The 16,998-nt window shown below is 36.7% G+C and overlaps 1 protein-coding gene across 3 annotated transcripts in view; it reads left to right on the top strand.

Moving 5' to 3' along the window:
• Slc35a3 (solute carrier family 35 member A3) overlaps positions 1-16,998 on the top strand; it is a 40,356-nt gene that overhangs the window by 13,233 nt on the left and 10,125 nt on the right. For 2 of the 3 annotated variants that reach the window (XM_004869114.4, XM_021247836.2), the window contains exons 2-5: positions 5,469-5,673; positions 10,498-10,652; positions 10,729-10,851; positions 13,178-13,349. In XM_004869114.4, the coding sequence (XP_004869171.1) occupies positions 5,487-5,673; positions 10,498-10,652; positions 10,729-10,851; positions 13,178-13,349 (637 nt within the window). In that variant the 5' untranslated portion in view covers positions 5,469-5,486. Of the gene's footprint in view, positions 1-5,468; positions 5,678-10,497; positions 10,653-10,728; positions 10,852-13,177; positions 13,350-16,998 lie in introns of those variants that run through there. The other variant, XM_087213185.1, reaches the window with a different exon arrangement.

Here is a 16,998-nt window from a genome sequence, read left to right on the forward strand (position 1 = left end):
ATTATGGCACAAAATTTTATAATATTTTAAATGTTCTACTTTTTCTCTTAAAAATTATACTTTTAAATTAAATATAAATGCTCTTACAAAAAACACAAATAACAGTAAACAGCAACAAAAACCCATCAAAAAGAAGTAATGTGCTGGGAATGTATCTCAGATCTTGCACGTGCCAGATAAGCACTCTGCCACTGAGGTATATTCCTATCCTTATTGAATGGTTAGAAACTGACCTTTACATTTGCATTTGCAAAGAAGTTAAGTACATTATGATCTTGGTAACAGAATAAACAAAAGACTTCCTTGAACAGACTGAAGTCATTGTTTGACATTTTCCAGGTAAATTAGATGTCTATGCCAAATATAGGGTGCTGACAACTTACTTTCTTTCCATATAGAGATAAAGGCACCAGGATGTCCTGGAGTTTTACAGTAACATGTAATGTGTGCCAGGGAAGCTGATATTTAACTATATAACCTGATTTTTCTAAATACTGGTTATGTGACCTTGAGTAAGTGATCTAACTTTTTCTCTTTTTTTTGGTACCGGAGATGGAATAAATGATGTAACTTTGTTATTCACTATGTTCTTCCTTTTTGGTACCGGGGATTGAACTCAGGTCCTTGTGCTTGTGCAGCAGGTGGCGAAACCACTGAGCTAAATCCCCAGCCCTGTTCTTCATTTTTAAAATGAAGAGATTACATCAGATGATTTCTAAATCATCTTTCACCTCTAAAATGCTTTAATTTTTTTCATGTTAAGATTCTTTTGCTGTTGCATGTTTATAAAAGTGAGGTAGCTGGTTTGTAAAGAAGTCTACGTATTCTTTCCTGTGAGTGTGGTCTTCTGTGTAACTAAGTGGTATATTATTTAATTTTGTCACTTTGGCTAAAGTAATAAAATCAATAATAATAGCATCTAACAAACCATAGAAAATGACAAACTTATGTGTTGAATTGCCACCTTTAACCTTATGAAGAGGATTTATAGTTGTATAACCAAATCTAAAACAAACCAGAAAATTGTGTACAGTAAATATCCTCTCAGTGTGGTGATTTTACCCTCAGCAGAAAAAATTTAAAAGGGGTTAGGGGAAAAAAATAGAGAAATAGAAGAGAAAGGGATTGTAAGCAAGGGTGGCGACAAAGGAAGATTATAGAAGCTTTAGGAAATGGTGAAGAAGACAGGAGGGAAATAAGGAAGAAACAAACAAGGACAGAACAAAAACAAGAACAAGAAAACTAGAAACAATGTTTTTATTCATATAAACAAGAACAATCAAGAAAAGAGAAAAATAGAAAAGCCAAAAAAGGAAGAAATGCAGAAAAAAAAGTCCACTTCAGGGTGTCTCTCTGCTGTCACTGGTTGACACCTGGAGGAGACACAGCCCAGATCTATGTTGATTAATCAAAGTAAGTCAGCAGTAAAATTATGGCAGTGGTGGATAATCCCAGTAAACCCAAGCCTTTGTTTCCACTAAAGTTCAGGCTGCTTGTTCCTGGCTGTGAGGCAGGGACCTGAGTTTTTCAGCCTTCAGCACTCCAAGTTGCCTCCTGCTGGCTTGAACATGGCTCCCCAACCTTCTCCCCACTTGAACTCGGTTTTGCCTCACCCTGACACTTGGAACCACTAGATGGAGCCAACCTGCAGCTCCAATTTCCTTTGACCCCTTTCCAAAATAGCTGTCTGCCAATTGCTCCCTCCTGGGAGGCATCTGAACCCAAATAATTCACCAGCCACTGCAGTCCACAGTATCCACTGCTCTGTTCCACTGGTGCATTTCTCCATGAAGGCCTCAGGGGTCACTAGTAGTCACTTTGCCTCTGCAGGTTTGAGCTGCCCCTCCCCACTGTATGATCCAGGGTTCTGGGAGGCAGTGCCACTTGCCCCCTCCCTTTTCGGTGTTGTGGTCCCTCTCCTCATTCTCCCTGTGGGCTCTAATTCTTCAGATCCTTGCTGGATCCCAGGGACCTACTTCTTTTGTCCTCTTCCTCATTTTGCTATATTCCAGCATCTGGCTTCCAAATATTGGAGAGGCCATTTCTCCACTGCTCATTGTTCTGCCATCTTCTTGGAAGTTCTGATTTTTTTCTTTTTTGGCGGGGGTGGGGGGTGGGGGGGGGCTGATAGTTTGAGACTGGGTCTCCCTATGTATTCCAGGGTGGCCTTATACTCACTATGTAGTCTAGGCTGGCCTCGAATTCAACTGCAATTCTCCCACCTCAGCCCCCTGAGTGCTAGAATTACACGCATACATCACCATTGCTTGGTTCTGTATGGGAATTTTATAATCAGCTTGTGCCAGGGTTGGTAGCACACACTTTTAATCACTGGTTCTCAGGAGGCTGGGAAGTTGAGGTGAGAAAATCCCTTGAGTCCATGAGTTTGAGACCAGCTTGTTCAGCATAGTGAGACCGTGCCTCCAAAAAACAAAAGAAATCCAAACAACAAAAAATGAAATCAGCTTGCTAGTTTCTAAGAAAAAAGGCTACAGGGGTTTTTGTTTTGGATTGAATTTAATCTTTGGATCAATTTGGGGCAAAATATGTTACCTTGGGTGGGAAAGCTATTGGCTCCCACATAGTCTGCATTAAATCTTACTTGAAAGGAAGATCTGGGTAGAACAGTTATGGTGGTTCATAGCATTATTCAGATTGTCTACATCCTTACTGACTTTTTAAAAAACTATGTGTTTTACTATTTATTGAGAAAAGTAGGTTAAAAATTTCAAAGTATGACTGGAATTACCTGTTTTTTTCATTGGTTTCATTAGTTTTTGTTGTATGTATTTTGAAGCCATGTTAATTAGCCATATTGTATTGGCAGAGGAGAGCAGCTGTGTACTATTGTCAAGTGTTACAGCTCAGTGTCACAGCTAAGTGCCACAGCTCAGAAGGCACAGCTGAGCTTTATAGCTCAGTGTGGCAGCCCTGGGTTGCAGCTCTCAGTCCTTGAAGACTCAAGAATCTGATGGTCAGTTGAAGAGGTGGAGAAAAATCTTTTATTACGCTGGTGAACCCTGGCGGGCTCAGAGGAGTCTGAGCACTATACCAGAAATGAGAGCCTCCTTATGTGGGGATCTATAAAGTAGGTGAGCATGCTCAATGAAGTGGGGGTGGAGTGGAGGGAGATACAGAACATTCCTCAAACACATGCTGTGTGAGCATGCTCAATGAAGCAGGGGGTGGAGCTACATAACATTCCTGAGAGGGGGAGGAATTTAGCAGAACCTTCTTGTGAGGGGGCAGAGTTTAACAGAACCTTCCTGAAAGGTCACACAGTTCAAACAGTCACAAACCATTTTGATACATTGGGCAGGAGCCCAGCAACACAAACTTGAATTTCCAAAATAAAACATTCTGTGGGGAAAAAAATGGAGGCAAGGCAAGGGCCTATCTTATTGTATAGCACTTCTCTATCAATATACCTTTTTTGTTTGTTTTGGTTTTTTGAGACAAGGTCTTACTATGTAGTTCAGGCTGGCATTGAACTCAACTCTGTAGCCCAGATTGGTCTGGGGCAGCCCTCCTGCCTCAGCCTCCTGAGTGTGTGCTACTACACCCAGCACTATATGCACATATATAAGAGCAAATGATAGAGCAATATTATACAATAAGACAGGCTCTTGCCTTGCCTCCATGTTTTTTTCCACAGAATTTTTAGGGGGGAGGTACTGGGGATCGAACTTGGGTCTCTGCGCTTGCAAGGCAGGCCGCGTAACCATTGAGCTAAATCCCTGGTCCTTCACAGAATATTTTGTTCCAGAAATGTAACAATTTGTACTGCTGGGGCTCCTGCCCAATGTATCAAAATGTTTCGTGACTGTTTAAATTTAGTGATCTCTCAGGAATGTTCCATTAGCTCCACCCCTCTCAGGAATGGTCTGTTAGCTCTGCCCATTTCAGTAACTGTCCTCTTGCATCTGTAAGCATGCTCGCCTACATAGTAGACCCCTGTATAAGAAGGTTTCAGTTTCTAGTCAAATGCTCAGACTTTCCAGTATGAATTCCTCTGAGCCCACCAGCATAATAAAGGTTTTTCTCTACCTCTTCAAGTGACCATTGGAGTCTCGTCTTCAAATTGCGGTAGCTGCAACGCTGAGCCATAACGCTCGGCTGTGCCTCAGAGCTTTGGCACTCACTCAGCTGTAACACTGAACTGTAACACTTGGCTATAGCACCAAACCGTTCCACTTTGCCACAATGCTATGACCTGAGGTTGACCCGAGGCTTGGGACCCAGCACTGCCTATCAGGATCCCTATGTAGAAGTTTTCTCGGGTTTCCTCGAGATTTGGTCAGCAGCCACATGGAGTGGTGATGTCTTAACTTTCCACGATAGCCCATGCTGTTTCCCAGAGGCTGAATGTACTTTTATTTTTACTCTTACCTTTTTTTCTCTTTACTTGGCCCAAGCTCACTGCAGAACTAGTTTCTCCCCCACTCTTCACTTTTGCTTTCTGCCGTTGCTTTTTTGCTTGTTCATTCCATTTTTTGTTCAAGACACGAAGAACCTGGAATCTAACTTCAGAAGGAGAGGCGAGCAACCCAGAATCCAGTATTTAGTTGCCGAGCCACTTTTAGAAGTAGGCTACCCGGTAACAGTAGTGTGTGTAGTAACATGCTAATATATGAAGGTCTGGGTTCAATCCCCAATAAAAAATTTAAAAATCAGGGGCCAGGGATTTAGCTCAGTGGTGCCGCTGCCTGTCTCGAAAGCGCACGGCCCCAAGTTCAATCCCTGGTACAAAAAAAAAAAAATAATAAAATAAAAAATCAAAAAAGCATCACTTTTAGTAATACTGAATTATTTTAAGGAAAATATAAGGATTTATTGTCATTGGAGGAAGTGGGATACCTATACTACTTTTTTTTAATCTTTGTGGTTCTAAAATTTTCAAGGGTGTTCATAATTGCTTGTGGCTGCATTTTTTGTGATAGCTTCTTTGAAATTCTTGCCTGATAATTGTGTCATCTTTGTGATCCCCACATTGTTGTTTGTTGATTATCCTTATTTATCCAAATTGAGATTTTTCCTGGTTTTTGTTATGGCTACACTCATTTAGTTATATCCTGGACATTTTGAGCATTATAGGACTCCGGCTCCTTAAACTTCCTATATTAATTAAGAGTCACTGGGGAGGAGGAAAGGTACTGCCTCTGCTGCTGTTCACTTTGTGTAGCAGTGGCCAATAGCGCTCTACTTCATAGTGGCTCCAGATAGTGGTGAGAGGGGAAGGGCCACCACTTCTCTAGTTCCTTCAGGATGGAGATGACAGGCAAGGTTCTGTCCCATAGACTACACAGCATCGAGTCTTTGGAAGTTGATTTGTCTTTTGTCCAAGGTTTTTGGTGGTGGTAATTGGAAGAATAGGGTGCTTTTTCTACCTTGCCTAGAATCAGTCTCTCATTAGACATTTCTGTATGTTGTAATTTTATTTATTTGCTCTGTTTTATTTTGTTTTTCAGGCAAATGAAGATAAAACAATGTCCTCCAACCTAAAATACCTTTCTTTGGGAATTTTGGTCTTTCAGACTACCAGTTTGGTTCTAACAATGCGTTATTCTAGGACTTTAAAGGAGGAGGGACCTCGTTATCTATCTTCTACAGCAGTGGTTGTTGCTGAAGTTTTGAAGATAATGGCCTGCCTTTTATTAGTCTACAAAGACAGTAGTAGGTATCTAGGTTTTTTGTTTTAAATTAATTTAATTAACATATATGTAAATATGTATTGGTAACTACATATTTGAATTCTTGCATTTTTCTAATTGAGCTAGTAGAAAGAACATTGAAGTATTTTAAAAAGTTTTATTAAGACGGTTTTAGTTGGGAATGGTTCATGCCTTTAATCCCAGTACTTGATACGTTGAGGCAGGAGGATTCCAAGTTCTATTCTAGCCTGGATTGTATATCGTGATATAGACCAGCCTATGATACATGGTGAGACACTGTCTCAGGAAACAGAACAAGCCAGGCATGGTGGCACATTTCTGTAATCCCAGCACACAGGAGGCTGAGGCAGGAATATGGCTGCTGAGTTCCAGGCCAGCCTGGGCTACATAGTGAGTTCAAGGCCAGCCTGACAGCCTGACCTACACAGAGACTTTTAAAAAAAACCAAAAAACTAAACAAACCCTCCCAAAAGTTTTACCTTAGTAGAAATTTACTATGTTATTTGTTTATTTGTTTTTTGGTACTGGGGATCAAACTCGGGTCCGTGCACTTGTTCAGCAGGCGGCGGAAACCACTGAGCTAAATCCCCGGCCCAGTTTACTATGTTATTAATTTAATCTGTGTTATGATTCATGTCTTCTGTGTAATATAAATATGAATTGTGGTTTCCTGTACTTAGATAGTATGATAATTTGAGAATAAGTAAATTTTATAATTCCAAAACTGTTAGAACTTTAGAAGGGTCATAATGTTTTACTAAAGACTTTATTTTTTGCTACACTGATTAGTCTAACAGTGACTAATTTGATAGTTTTGTTTTTGTTTTTTGGTACTGGAGATCGAACTTGGGACCCTGCGCTTGCGAGGCAGGTGCCCGAACATCTGAGCTAAATCACCGGCTTGATAGTTTTTTTAAAAAGCAGTTTTACTGAGATGTAATTCATAAACCATGTAATTGCTCTGGTTTTTGTTTATTTTTGTTTCCTTTTGGTGCTAGTGATTGACCCTTGAGCATGCTACGCACATAGTATATACTCTACTAAACTACATCTCAGCCACAGTTTATGCTTTTTATTTTATCTTTTATAGTACTGGGAATAAACCCAGGGCCCTATATATGCATTTGCCCACTGTAAGTGTACAAATCAGTGGTTTTGGGAGTATTCAATTATTGTTTTAAGTTGTAGTAATGCATATATCTAACTTAAAATTTGCCATTTTAATGACTTTTAATGTCAAGTCACAAACAGAAACTGTGTAACTATTAAAAACTCTCCATTTGTCCTTATATCTAGTGCCTCATAACCTGTAATTTACTTTTTGTCTCTATGAATTTGCCTAGTCTAGATATTTCACCTAAGTTGAATCATATAATGTTTGTCATTTCATGCCTGGCTTATTTCACTTAGCATAATGTTTTCAATACTTCTCCATAAAATGTGTACTGAACTTTATTTCTTTTATGGCTGAATAATATTATATTGTGTAAATGTACCATTTTCTGTTTATTCATATATTGATGGACACTGTGCTTGTTTCCACCTTTTGGCTCTTGTGAACAGTTATGGAATGGACAATGAATAAGACTGTAATAATGCTGTTTGAATCCCTGTTTTCATTTCTTTTGTATATATAGGAGTAGGATTGCTTGGTCACCTAGCAGTTCTGTGTTTACCTTTTTTAGGAAACTGTCAAACTATTTTTCACAGCAGCTGCACCATTTTATATTTTCATTAGCAATGTATAAAGGTTCCAGTTTTTCGGCATTCTCACCAAAACTTATCCCTCTTCCTCTTTTTATATTACTGCCATTCAAGTGTGTGTGAAGTGATACCTCATTGTGATTGTGACTTACATGTCTCTAATCACCAATACCAATGATGATTTTCCAGTTCTTGAGTATTTATGTATCTTCTTTTGAATTTAATTTGACATGACTTGCTAATAGGATATGTGAAGGTCAGGAAAAAGGAATCTAGTTTGAGAAGTAATTTCTAGGTTTTTAGATTAAATTAATGGATGAGTGCTGCAATGATACATGGACGATAGATTTGAAGGAAATTTAGGGCTTCTCTTTTGGGTCCTGTTAAGTTTGAGATACTATGAAACATTCAAATTGAAAAGTCAAATAAAAGTCAAATGTAAGATTTGTCAGTTTATTGCCTTAAAGTCAAGGATTGCAAAAAGGAATCAGAATATCAAGGACTGAATGAGCTAACCTGTTATATATACTAGAAGAGAAGAAAGCCAAAGACTGAGCTTTAAATCATCTCTAGTCTTTAGAGATCAGATTCAAATCAGCAGCAGGCGCGCAGAGCCCTTTCTGTCAGCACGTGAGACAATATGAGTTTTCTAAACTAAAACCTCAGTATTCAGGTTTAATGGCCGTGTTAGCACTTGGCGATAAATATGTGAGTTTTGGGTTGCAGTTTTGGCATTGGTCTCTAAAAGCTTCACCATCACTGGTGAACTAGATGAATACAAGCATCCACTGCATTTAACACTGTGGAGCCAAAGATATTCTTTTTTTTCTTTTAATTTTTATTTTGCCAAAGATATTCTTAACATAAATAACTGCATTGTGGAAGGATGCAATGAAACCAGCTTTCAGTGAATTGAAACACAAATAGATACACTATATGCAAAAATAAATTCCAAGCAAATAAAATATTAATATTTAAAAACAAAGTTTATGACTTTAGCATTAACTTTCTTTTTTTTCAAACAAGACATAAAGATAAAAATAATCCATAAAGGAAAAAACAGATCATTTGGGGAGATACATTAAAATGAAAAATATGCATACATATATCAAACCAAGTGAAGTGACAAGACACAGTTTGCTGGAAGATATTTATATCACATTTAACCACTAATAATTAATATCCAGAATTACAACAACTCCTACAACCCAGGAAAAGATAGCAAGTCAGTAGAAGAGGAGCCAAAAGATATAAATAGGCAAGTCACAGAAGAGGAGACCTGACTGGCCAACTATGTTAAAAGATGCCCAGGGCTGAGAGGGTGCTCAGTGAAGAAGCCCTACCTGGCAAATGCAAGGTCTTGGGTTCAGTTCCAAATGGTATTCAAAAAATAAAACAAATGAGCTCAATCTCACGTGCAATCATGGAAATCAAAACCACAAAATACAGTGGTTTATAAAAGAAGTCTAACATTACCAGGAATTGGTAGGAATGTGGAACAAAGCTTTCTCTTTAGAGAAGAAATCATGATAACATTAATCATTTTAAAGTTGCATTTAAAAATAATCTTAAAAAAAATTAAAAAAAATAAAAATAAGCTAATGTTTTTAGATTTTTTCTGATAAATCTAAGAAAAAAGTCTTCTAGTTATTTTTATTTTAGTTAACAATTTTTTTTTCTTTTTGAATCAGAAAAGGGTAGCAGGTAGAGATCTTTAAATTGTTTTCATTTCAAAAAACATTCTACCTTTAATGCCTCTAATCCCAGAGAGGCTGAATCTGGAGGATCACAAGTTGAGTCCCACCTGGGCATCTTAGTAGGATCCTGTCTCAAAATTAAAAATAGATAGATAGATGGTAGATAGATAGATAGATAGATAGATAGAGCAAGCTGGTAGAGTGTTCCTAGGTTCAATCCCCAGTACCACAAAAACAAACAACTATCCACAAGAAAAATGTTTTCTTGGGCTGGGCCCAGGCCTGGTGGTCCACACTTGTAATTCCTGTATCGGGGAGGATAAAGCAGGAGAAACTGTGGGTTTGAGGCCATCCTGGGCTACATAGCTAGTTCTTCAAGGCCAGCTTGGACTGAATAGCAAGATTGTCTCAAAAATAAAACAAAACAGAAGTTTGTCATGATCAAAGTTTTCCTGTTTATATTCGAGGAAGTCATCTACAACATGCCATTTTGGTAAAGTATAGGGGTTCTTACAATTTTTCCTTTCTTGAGTTCATTTATCTCTGAAAATTCTTTTGACATTTTTTGTGATTAATACTGTAGTTTGGCTAGTTTAAAGTCTGTTTTCAATTCCTTTCTCTATTTCCTGTCACTAATACAGAGGAAATAAAGGAAAAGACTTGATTTCCCAACTCCCTTGCAGGTATGGGGAACTAATGTAGTCTAGGTCAATGGGAGCACAGAAAGATACCTTAAAGGCTGTTGTTTCCTCCTCTTCCTTCTTGCTACCTAAAACAAGAACCAGTGGTTCAGGAGTCATTTGGTGACCTTATTGGATGTCATGCAGATAATGAAAAGTGTGAAGGTAAAATCCAGTATATTTAAATATACAGAGAGGGGAGTCCCTGAGTTGCTATAGAAACCTTAGAGTTGGACTCATGGTGTATGAGACAAGTTGAGCTAGTGTTAGTTGGATTTTCTGTTGTTTGCAGCCAAATCCACCCCCTGATTTACCTTGTTTTCATGATTAAATCTTTACAATTATTAGTCGCCATGAATGGCTTATGATAAATGAGAATGCACAAAATAAAAATTTTTATATTATTACTATAGTAAAGAATACTTGAGCTTTTGGTTATCATAAATGTGTGTGTGTGTGTGTACACACATTTGTGTATAGGTAGATACATAATCACTTTGGCTATACTGTATATGGGAGTGAAAGAATATAAGGATAATGTTCTTCGTAATGTACTCCCTTATAATATTTAACATTTGAAAAATTAGCATCACCAAAGTATATTTCAGACAGAAAAGTAATTTAACATGTGTCTCAATTTCCTCTGTTTACAAATTAGAAAACTGAGACCTTGAGAGAAAGCATGTTCAACTTACTTGGAGGTACTTAATTACTGATTTTTCTTATTTCACTTGTTTATTCTAGAATGTAGTCTAAGAGCACTGAATCGAGTACTACATGATGAAATTCTTAATAAGCCAATGGAAACACTTAAGCTTGCTATTCCGTCAGGGATATATACTCTTCAGAATAATTTACTCTATGTGGCACTGTCAAATCTAGATGCAGCTACCTATCAGGTACTTAAAATACATTTCTCGTAGTCCTTTTAAGAAACAAACAAACAAATGATAATATTGGTATTTTTCTTTTCAGGTCACCTATCAGTTGAAAATTCTTACAACGGCATTGTTTTCTGTGTCTATGCTTAGTAAAAAGTTAGGTGTGTACCAGTGGCTCTCCCTAGTAATTTTGATGACAGGAGTTGCTTGTGTACAGGTAATATTTAAGATAAGTATACGTTTCATTTTCATCAGTGTTTCAAAACCTTATTTATTTTGCCTAGAGAATATGGGTCTATTGTTGAAGTAAATAAATGTGGGCATATTTTTTGAGGTCTTCCTTTATTAAAAAATACACTGACACTGTGATAGAAATAAATAAAAATAAAATCTTATATAAAGAAATGAATAAATGAGTTAGGATCAGTGGCACGTGCCTGTAATCCAGCACTTTGGGAGAAGGCTGAGGCAGGAGGATTGCAAGTTTGAACCCAGCCCCAGCAATTTAGTGAGACCCTATCTCACAATACAAAAGGGCGGGCTGGGATTTAGCTTAGTGTAAGGGCCCTGGGCTCAATCTTCAGTACCACCCCCCAAAAAAAATTGGGCTGGGATGTTACTCAGTGGTAGAGTGCTTGCCTAATGTCACAAGGCTCTAGGTTTGATCCCTATCAGCACAGACAGAAAGAAAGGAAAGGAAGAAGGAAGGGAGAGAGGGAGAAAACTATGACTAAGGAAATAAACTGGATGTAAAATAAAGCTGATTTTTACTAGATATGTAGAACATTTGATATTATTAGCTACCCCCTTAATGTCTGTCAGCTTCCCTGAAATTATTTTCTTGGTTCTCTTACAATCTTTCTGATGATGATTCTTTATTGATTTCCTTCATGGAGTATGTTATTCTCTTCACATATAGATTAGTTTGTGTCATTAAATAATTTAGCAACTTAGTAAGATGCTGTGTTAAAAAAAAAAGAAAAAAAAAGCACTGGGGATGTAGCTCATTGCTATCCCCAGTGCCACCAAGAAAAAAAGTTGGTCTTGGAGGACAGATTTTAATCATACAGGCTTTAAGGAAGTAATAAGTTTTTGAACAGCAGTAACTGAAATCTGGGACTTGAACTCAGAAGAGATGCCAGTACTTTTGTGATTAACTCTTCAGCAAGGAGAGCTTTAATATAAACTCTACTGTAGAGTTAGAAGCCATATGTGGCTATTTAAATTTAACTAATCAAAACCAAATTAAAATTTCAGTTCTTTTTCTTTTTTTTCCTTTGTTTTTTGAGGTAGAGTCTTGATATGTAGTTCAGGCTGGCCTTGAACTCACTATGTAGCCCAGGCTGGACTCAAATGCACGGCAATTCTGCCTCAGTCTCTCAAGTGCTGGGATTATAGATGTTGCACTACCATACTTGGTTTAAAATTTCAGTTCTTTAGTCATACTGCCCACCTATCAGTTGCTCAATAGTCACATGAAGATAGTAGCTACCCTATTGGACAGCAGAATTATAGAACATTTCCATCCTTACAGAAAGTCTATTGAGTACTGCAAGAATAAAGATTGGGAGGAGAGGACCAAGAAAAGCAGGCCATTCCAAGAGGCAAGGAATCAATAACAGTGCCACAATGAAGGCAAGCTGAATAATAAGTGAATAATTCTGATTTTTTTGTTTTGTTTCTGTTTTTTGAGACAGGGTCTTACTTACATAGTTCACACTGGCCTAGAACTCACTGTCAGGTTGGCTTTGAACTCAGGGTGATTTTTCTGCATCAGTTTCTGGAGTGCTGGAATTACAGGTGTGTGCCACCACACCCACAGGACTCCAATTTTGATATTAAGAGTTATTGAATACATTGAGAAGTCTTTGGTAACAATGAACAGTACACTTTCAAAAGGAAAAATGGCTTTAAGAAGTCCAGCTAGTAGAAGATCTATCAGAGAAGTGAAAAAATAGATTTGATAGAAAATTTAACAGTAGTTATAAGGTATCAATGGATTAGATCAGGGTCAGTAACATCTTAGGGTATCTTACTTGGTATGATGATCTTGGAGTCCCTTCCAAAACATTTTCTTTCAAGAGTACTCAGTTTTCCTTCATTTACTGATAGACCTCTTTCCTTAGAAGTGTTTTTCTTTATTTTGCTTGATTTAGCACATTTCTTTCCAGTTTCCTATGTTTTTGCTGAGGCAACAAAGGGAACATACAATTCTAATCCTTTCATCTACCTGTGTTTGCAATGCTAGTCTTTAAAATATTAGACTTTAAAGGATTATCTTAATATAATAGATTGGTCTCTGTAATAAATGAAATGTAAATATTTATTGTCCCCTAAGGTATTTTTTGAAATCATAAATTGAAATAGTAATATGTTATTACTGGGGGGGAAAAACCTAATGATTCTAAGACTTTTATTCAAAAGCTCTCCTCTGCAGTTCCTAAATGATATTGGATGCATTTTTATGTAAGGTCTGTGTGGGCTCATAATATGCACTTTGTAAGATATAATTAAATATCAGTTTTGTTTTTGCTTGTATTTAGTGGCCCTCAGATTCCCAAGAGCTTGATTCTAAAGAACTCTCAGCTGGCTCTCAATTTGTGGGCCTCATGGCAGTTCTCACAGCCTGTTTTTCAAGTGGCTTTGCTGGAGTTTATTTTGAGAAAATCTTAAAAGAAACAAAACAATCAGTATGGATAAGAAACATTCAGCTTGGTAAGTTTCAAATGTTCTCTAATATATTTTAAAAAATGATTATGTTGGCTGGGGATTTAGCTCAGTGGTTCCGCTGCCTGCTTCACAAGCAGAAAGAACTGAGTTTGATCCCGAGTAACAAAAAAAATGATTATGTTGTATTTATAAATTTCTGTATACATTTTTAAATAAGCCTTGCCTAAAATCTGCTATTGATACAAATATCTGGCAATGTTTTTGCCTTTTCAAAAATGCCCTTTATTCAAGAATATGGACCTTTAGATTTGAAATAAGAGTAAAGCTTGTTCTGTCCTCATTATTGAGGCTTAGTAAATTTATCCTTGGTTGCTGTTTTTTCCCAGAAGCTATTGCAAGTAGCTCACATATTTTACTCCTAGAAAAGGGGATTAAGATACTTAAATGAAAGAAGTTGGCAGTGATTAACTTTTCATTTCTTTTAACACCTAAAAATGCCTTTATATTTCGGTGTTTTAGCCCTTAAATACTACAGCATTTTTCTAACCGAAGGTATGCAGCTCAAAGAAAAAAAAAAAACCACACTGAAGGTTTGCCTTTCAACAAATATTTAGAGTATAGTATTGTTATATTCCAATCCTCACACGTGGATTCCAACACAGTATTCTTGGGCTTATATTCCTTTTGGATAGGGCTACATATAAAACTGTCCACGTGAGAAGCAACTCATTTGCAAATCAACATCTTCTATTTTAAGCCTTTGTCCTTGTGACTTTAGGGTTTTATTTTTTAAACCACCCCCAAACCCAAATCAGATTTACTTAATAGATATACCATGTTTCTCTTGATCAGCAATCATAGCAATCATGGCTGTCTCTCCAGCTCCTAAATGGTAAACTATACTCAAATTGACCCATATTTTAAGTTATACCTTCCAAATGTGATTAAAATTTATCCTTTTACCTTTTTAAAATTTATCCTTTTTTCATTAATATAAAAAAACCTGAACCTCCATTTTATCACATAGAATTTGTTTCTCTGTGAAATTTGTAGAAATGTATTTTTTTTAAAGAATAAACATTCAAGGTAAATATTTTTAAAGCAAAATTTAATTATCTTTTGCTCAGTTTGTCTGGAAGACAGATTCACAGGCTTAAATCCATTAAGCAACTTTATTTCCCCTTTTTTTTTTAGTACCCGGGATGAAACCTGAGACCTTGCACTTTCGAGGCAGGTGGTGAAACCACTAAGCTAAATCCCTGGCCCCTGATTTACCATTTTTTAAGTTATCTCAAATCCTGATTTCATTACTTATCACCTATGTGACCTCTGAGAAGTTACTTAAACTTTTTGTGCTTCACTTTCTTCATCTATAAAGTGTAGTACCTAGTTATAGTACCTATCTTATATGTTGCTATGAGGGTTAAATGAGATAACACATAGAGTACATGTTTTGCATGTACATTGTAGTAAGCACTAATATCAGTTATTTATATAAATGTGCAGACAGAAAAAAAATATTCAAGGTTTATATGAGTTGGCTAAAATTTTCTTGTATTGGAAGATAAAAATGGAAGATAAATCAGAATTCTTGATCAGTGGTGCTTCATGGTTTGATCTGACAGCACTATTCTCATGGAAAAATTGTGAGCCAATTGAAAAATTTTTGAAAGAATACTTTAAAAAAGTTAAGGCCGGGGATTTAGCTCAGTGGTGCCACCACCTGCCTCGCAAGCACAAGGTCCCTAGTTCGATCTTCAGTAACAAAAAAAAAAAGTTATAGATAACTCAATATTACAAGAACAAAAATTGAAATAACATAATAGCATTTTTCAAGTATCAAATTATAAAAGATCAGCAAATGGATAAGAAATCTTAGCCAGAGAATGGAAAAACAGGAACTGTTACCTATTGTTGCTAGGAATACAGATTTTTATATAACCCTGTTAGATCTCAATTTGGTTATACCTACAAAATTTTTAAATAAATATAGGCTTTGATGTAAGAATTTAACACCCAAATGAGAATTTATCCTACAAAAGCAAAAAATAGATGTCCAAGGTTCTTCATTTCAGCATTGGTTATGATGTAAAAAATAGAAGAGTGGACTGGTTTAATAAATTATTGTTTTGATAAATAGTGGATTAAGATCATAATAGTGATCTTAATAGTGGTTAAGATCATAGATTCCAGGGCTGGGGATTTAGTTCAGTGGTTCTGCTGTCTGCCTCGAAAGCGCAAGGTCCCAAGCTTGGTCCTCAGTACCCAAAAAACAAACAAACAAACAAACAGATTATAGATTCCAAGAGGGGGAGGAAAAAAAAGATCAGACTACAGAGCCATACTGCTTAGATTCAGATGAAACCATTATTTATTATAGTGTGAGCTTATAGTTTCCTCATGTATAAAGTAGACATACAAGTATTTATCTCATAGGGTTATAGTAAGTAATATGCATAAAGCACTTAGAATAGTTCCTGGGACACAGTTGTTCCATACATATTTTATAATATTCAGACAGTGGAATATTATGCAGCTGTTAGAATATAGTAGGTCTGTACATACTGACATGTATGACATGTATGCATCCTTATATACTTTCCATCACTGTAACAGATATCTCAGATGAACTAACTTACAAAGAGAGTTTTATTTGGCTAACAATTTTAGAGGTTTCAGTCCATGGTTAGTTGGCCCTATTGCTTTTGGGACTGTGGTAAGGTAGTAAGTCATGATGGGAGCACATGGTAGAAAAAGCTGTTCATCTTGTAGTTGCTGGGAACCAGAGATGGAGAGACAGGATTTCACTGTCCCCTTGGTGGGCTTGCCCCCAGTGACCTAAGACCTTCCACTAGTTCCTACCTTGTAAAAGTTCTGTCACCTCCCAGTAGTGTCATAAGCTGGGGACCAAACCTGGGCCTTTGTGTGACAATCTAGCTCAAAAAAGAAAGAAAGAAAGAGAGAGAGAAAGAAAGAAAGGAAGAAAGAATATAAAACATACGTATGTAATTATCAGTTACTTATAAGTTAAATTAAAAAATATATTCAGGAGTCCTTTGTAATTATCTGGCAGGATTAATTTATGTTGAAAATTAGACACATTAAGAAAGAGCAGGCATAAATGAAATTTTAATAGTATTTTACATTGTTTTTAGTTCCTTTTCATCATAGAAAGCTGCCTAGTTAAGCTTTATGTATATAAGAAAAACTTATTTATCCCTGTCCTCTTTAAATATATTCCAAAACTACCCATAAGAGGTGGGTCCTGGACTAAGGAATGAAGGGAAGGGAGAGAGAGGAGAAGTAAAGGGGATGAAAATAATTAAAATATGTTATATACATTTACCAATGCCCCACAAGGAATGAGAGAGAGAGAAAGAAAGAGAGGGAGAGAGAGAGAGAGAGAGATGGGTTCATCCATAGCTTAGCAGTGCTCCTGGAAATTTTTTAGGTCCAGTAATCCTGGGATAGGCAATATTTTAGAGAATTCAGCAGTGAACAAGATAGCTTTGCATTCACTGAGCTGACTAGCTCTAACAATAAGAATTCAATAATCTGTGCACCTTCCAATGGTGTACAGTTATATGATTATTTCTCAGCCCTGACTTTTTGGATATTGATTATTGTGCTTTCAAAATGTCTAAATACAAAACAATGCTATCACATACGTGAGCTTTTATATATACATATATGA

This window comes from Heterocephalus glaber, unplaced genomic scaffold (assembly GCF_053883595.1).
Source record: "Heterocephalus glaber isolate CG9 unplaced genomic scaffold, H.glaber_assembly_v1.0 deba00001442, whole genome shotgun sequence".
Classification (NCBI taxonomy): Eukaryota; Metazoa; Chordata; class Mammalia; order Rodentia; family Bathyergidae; genus Heterocephalus; species Heterocephalus glaber.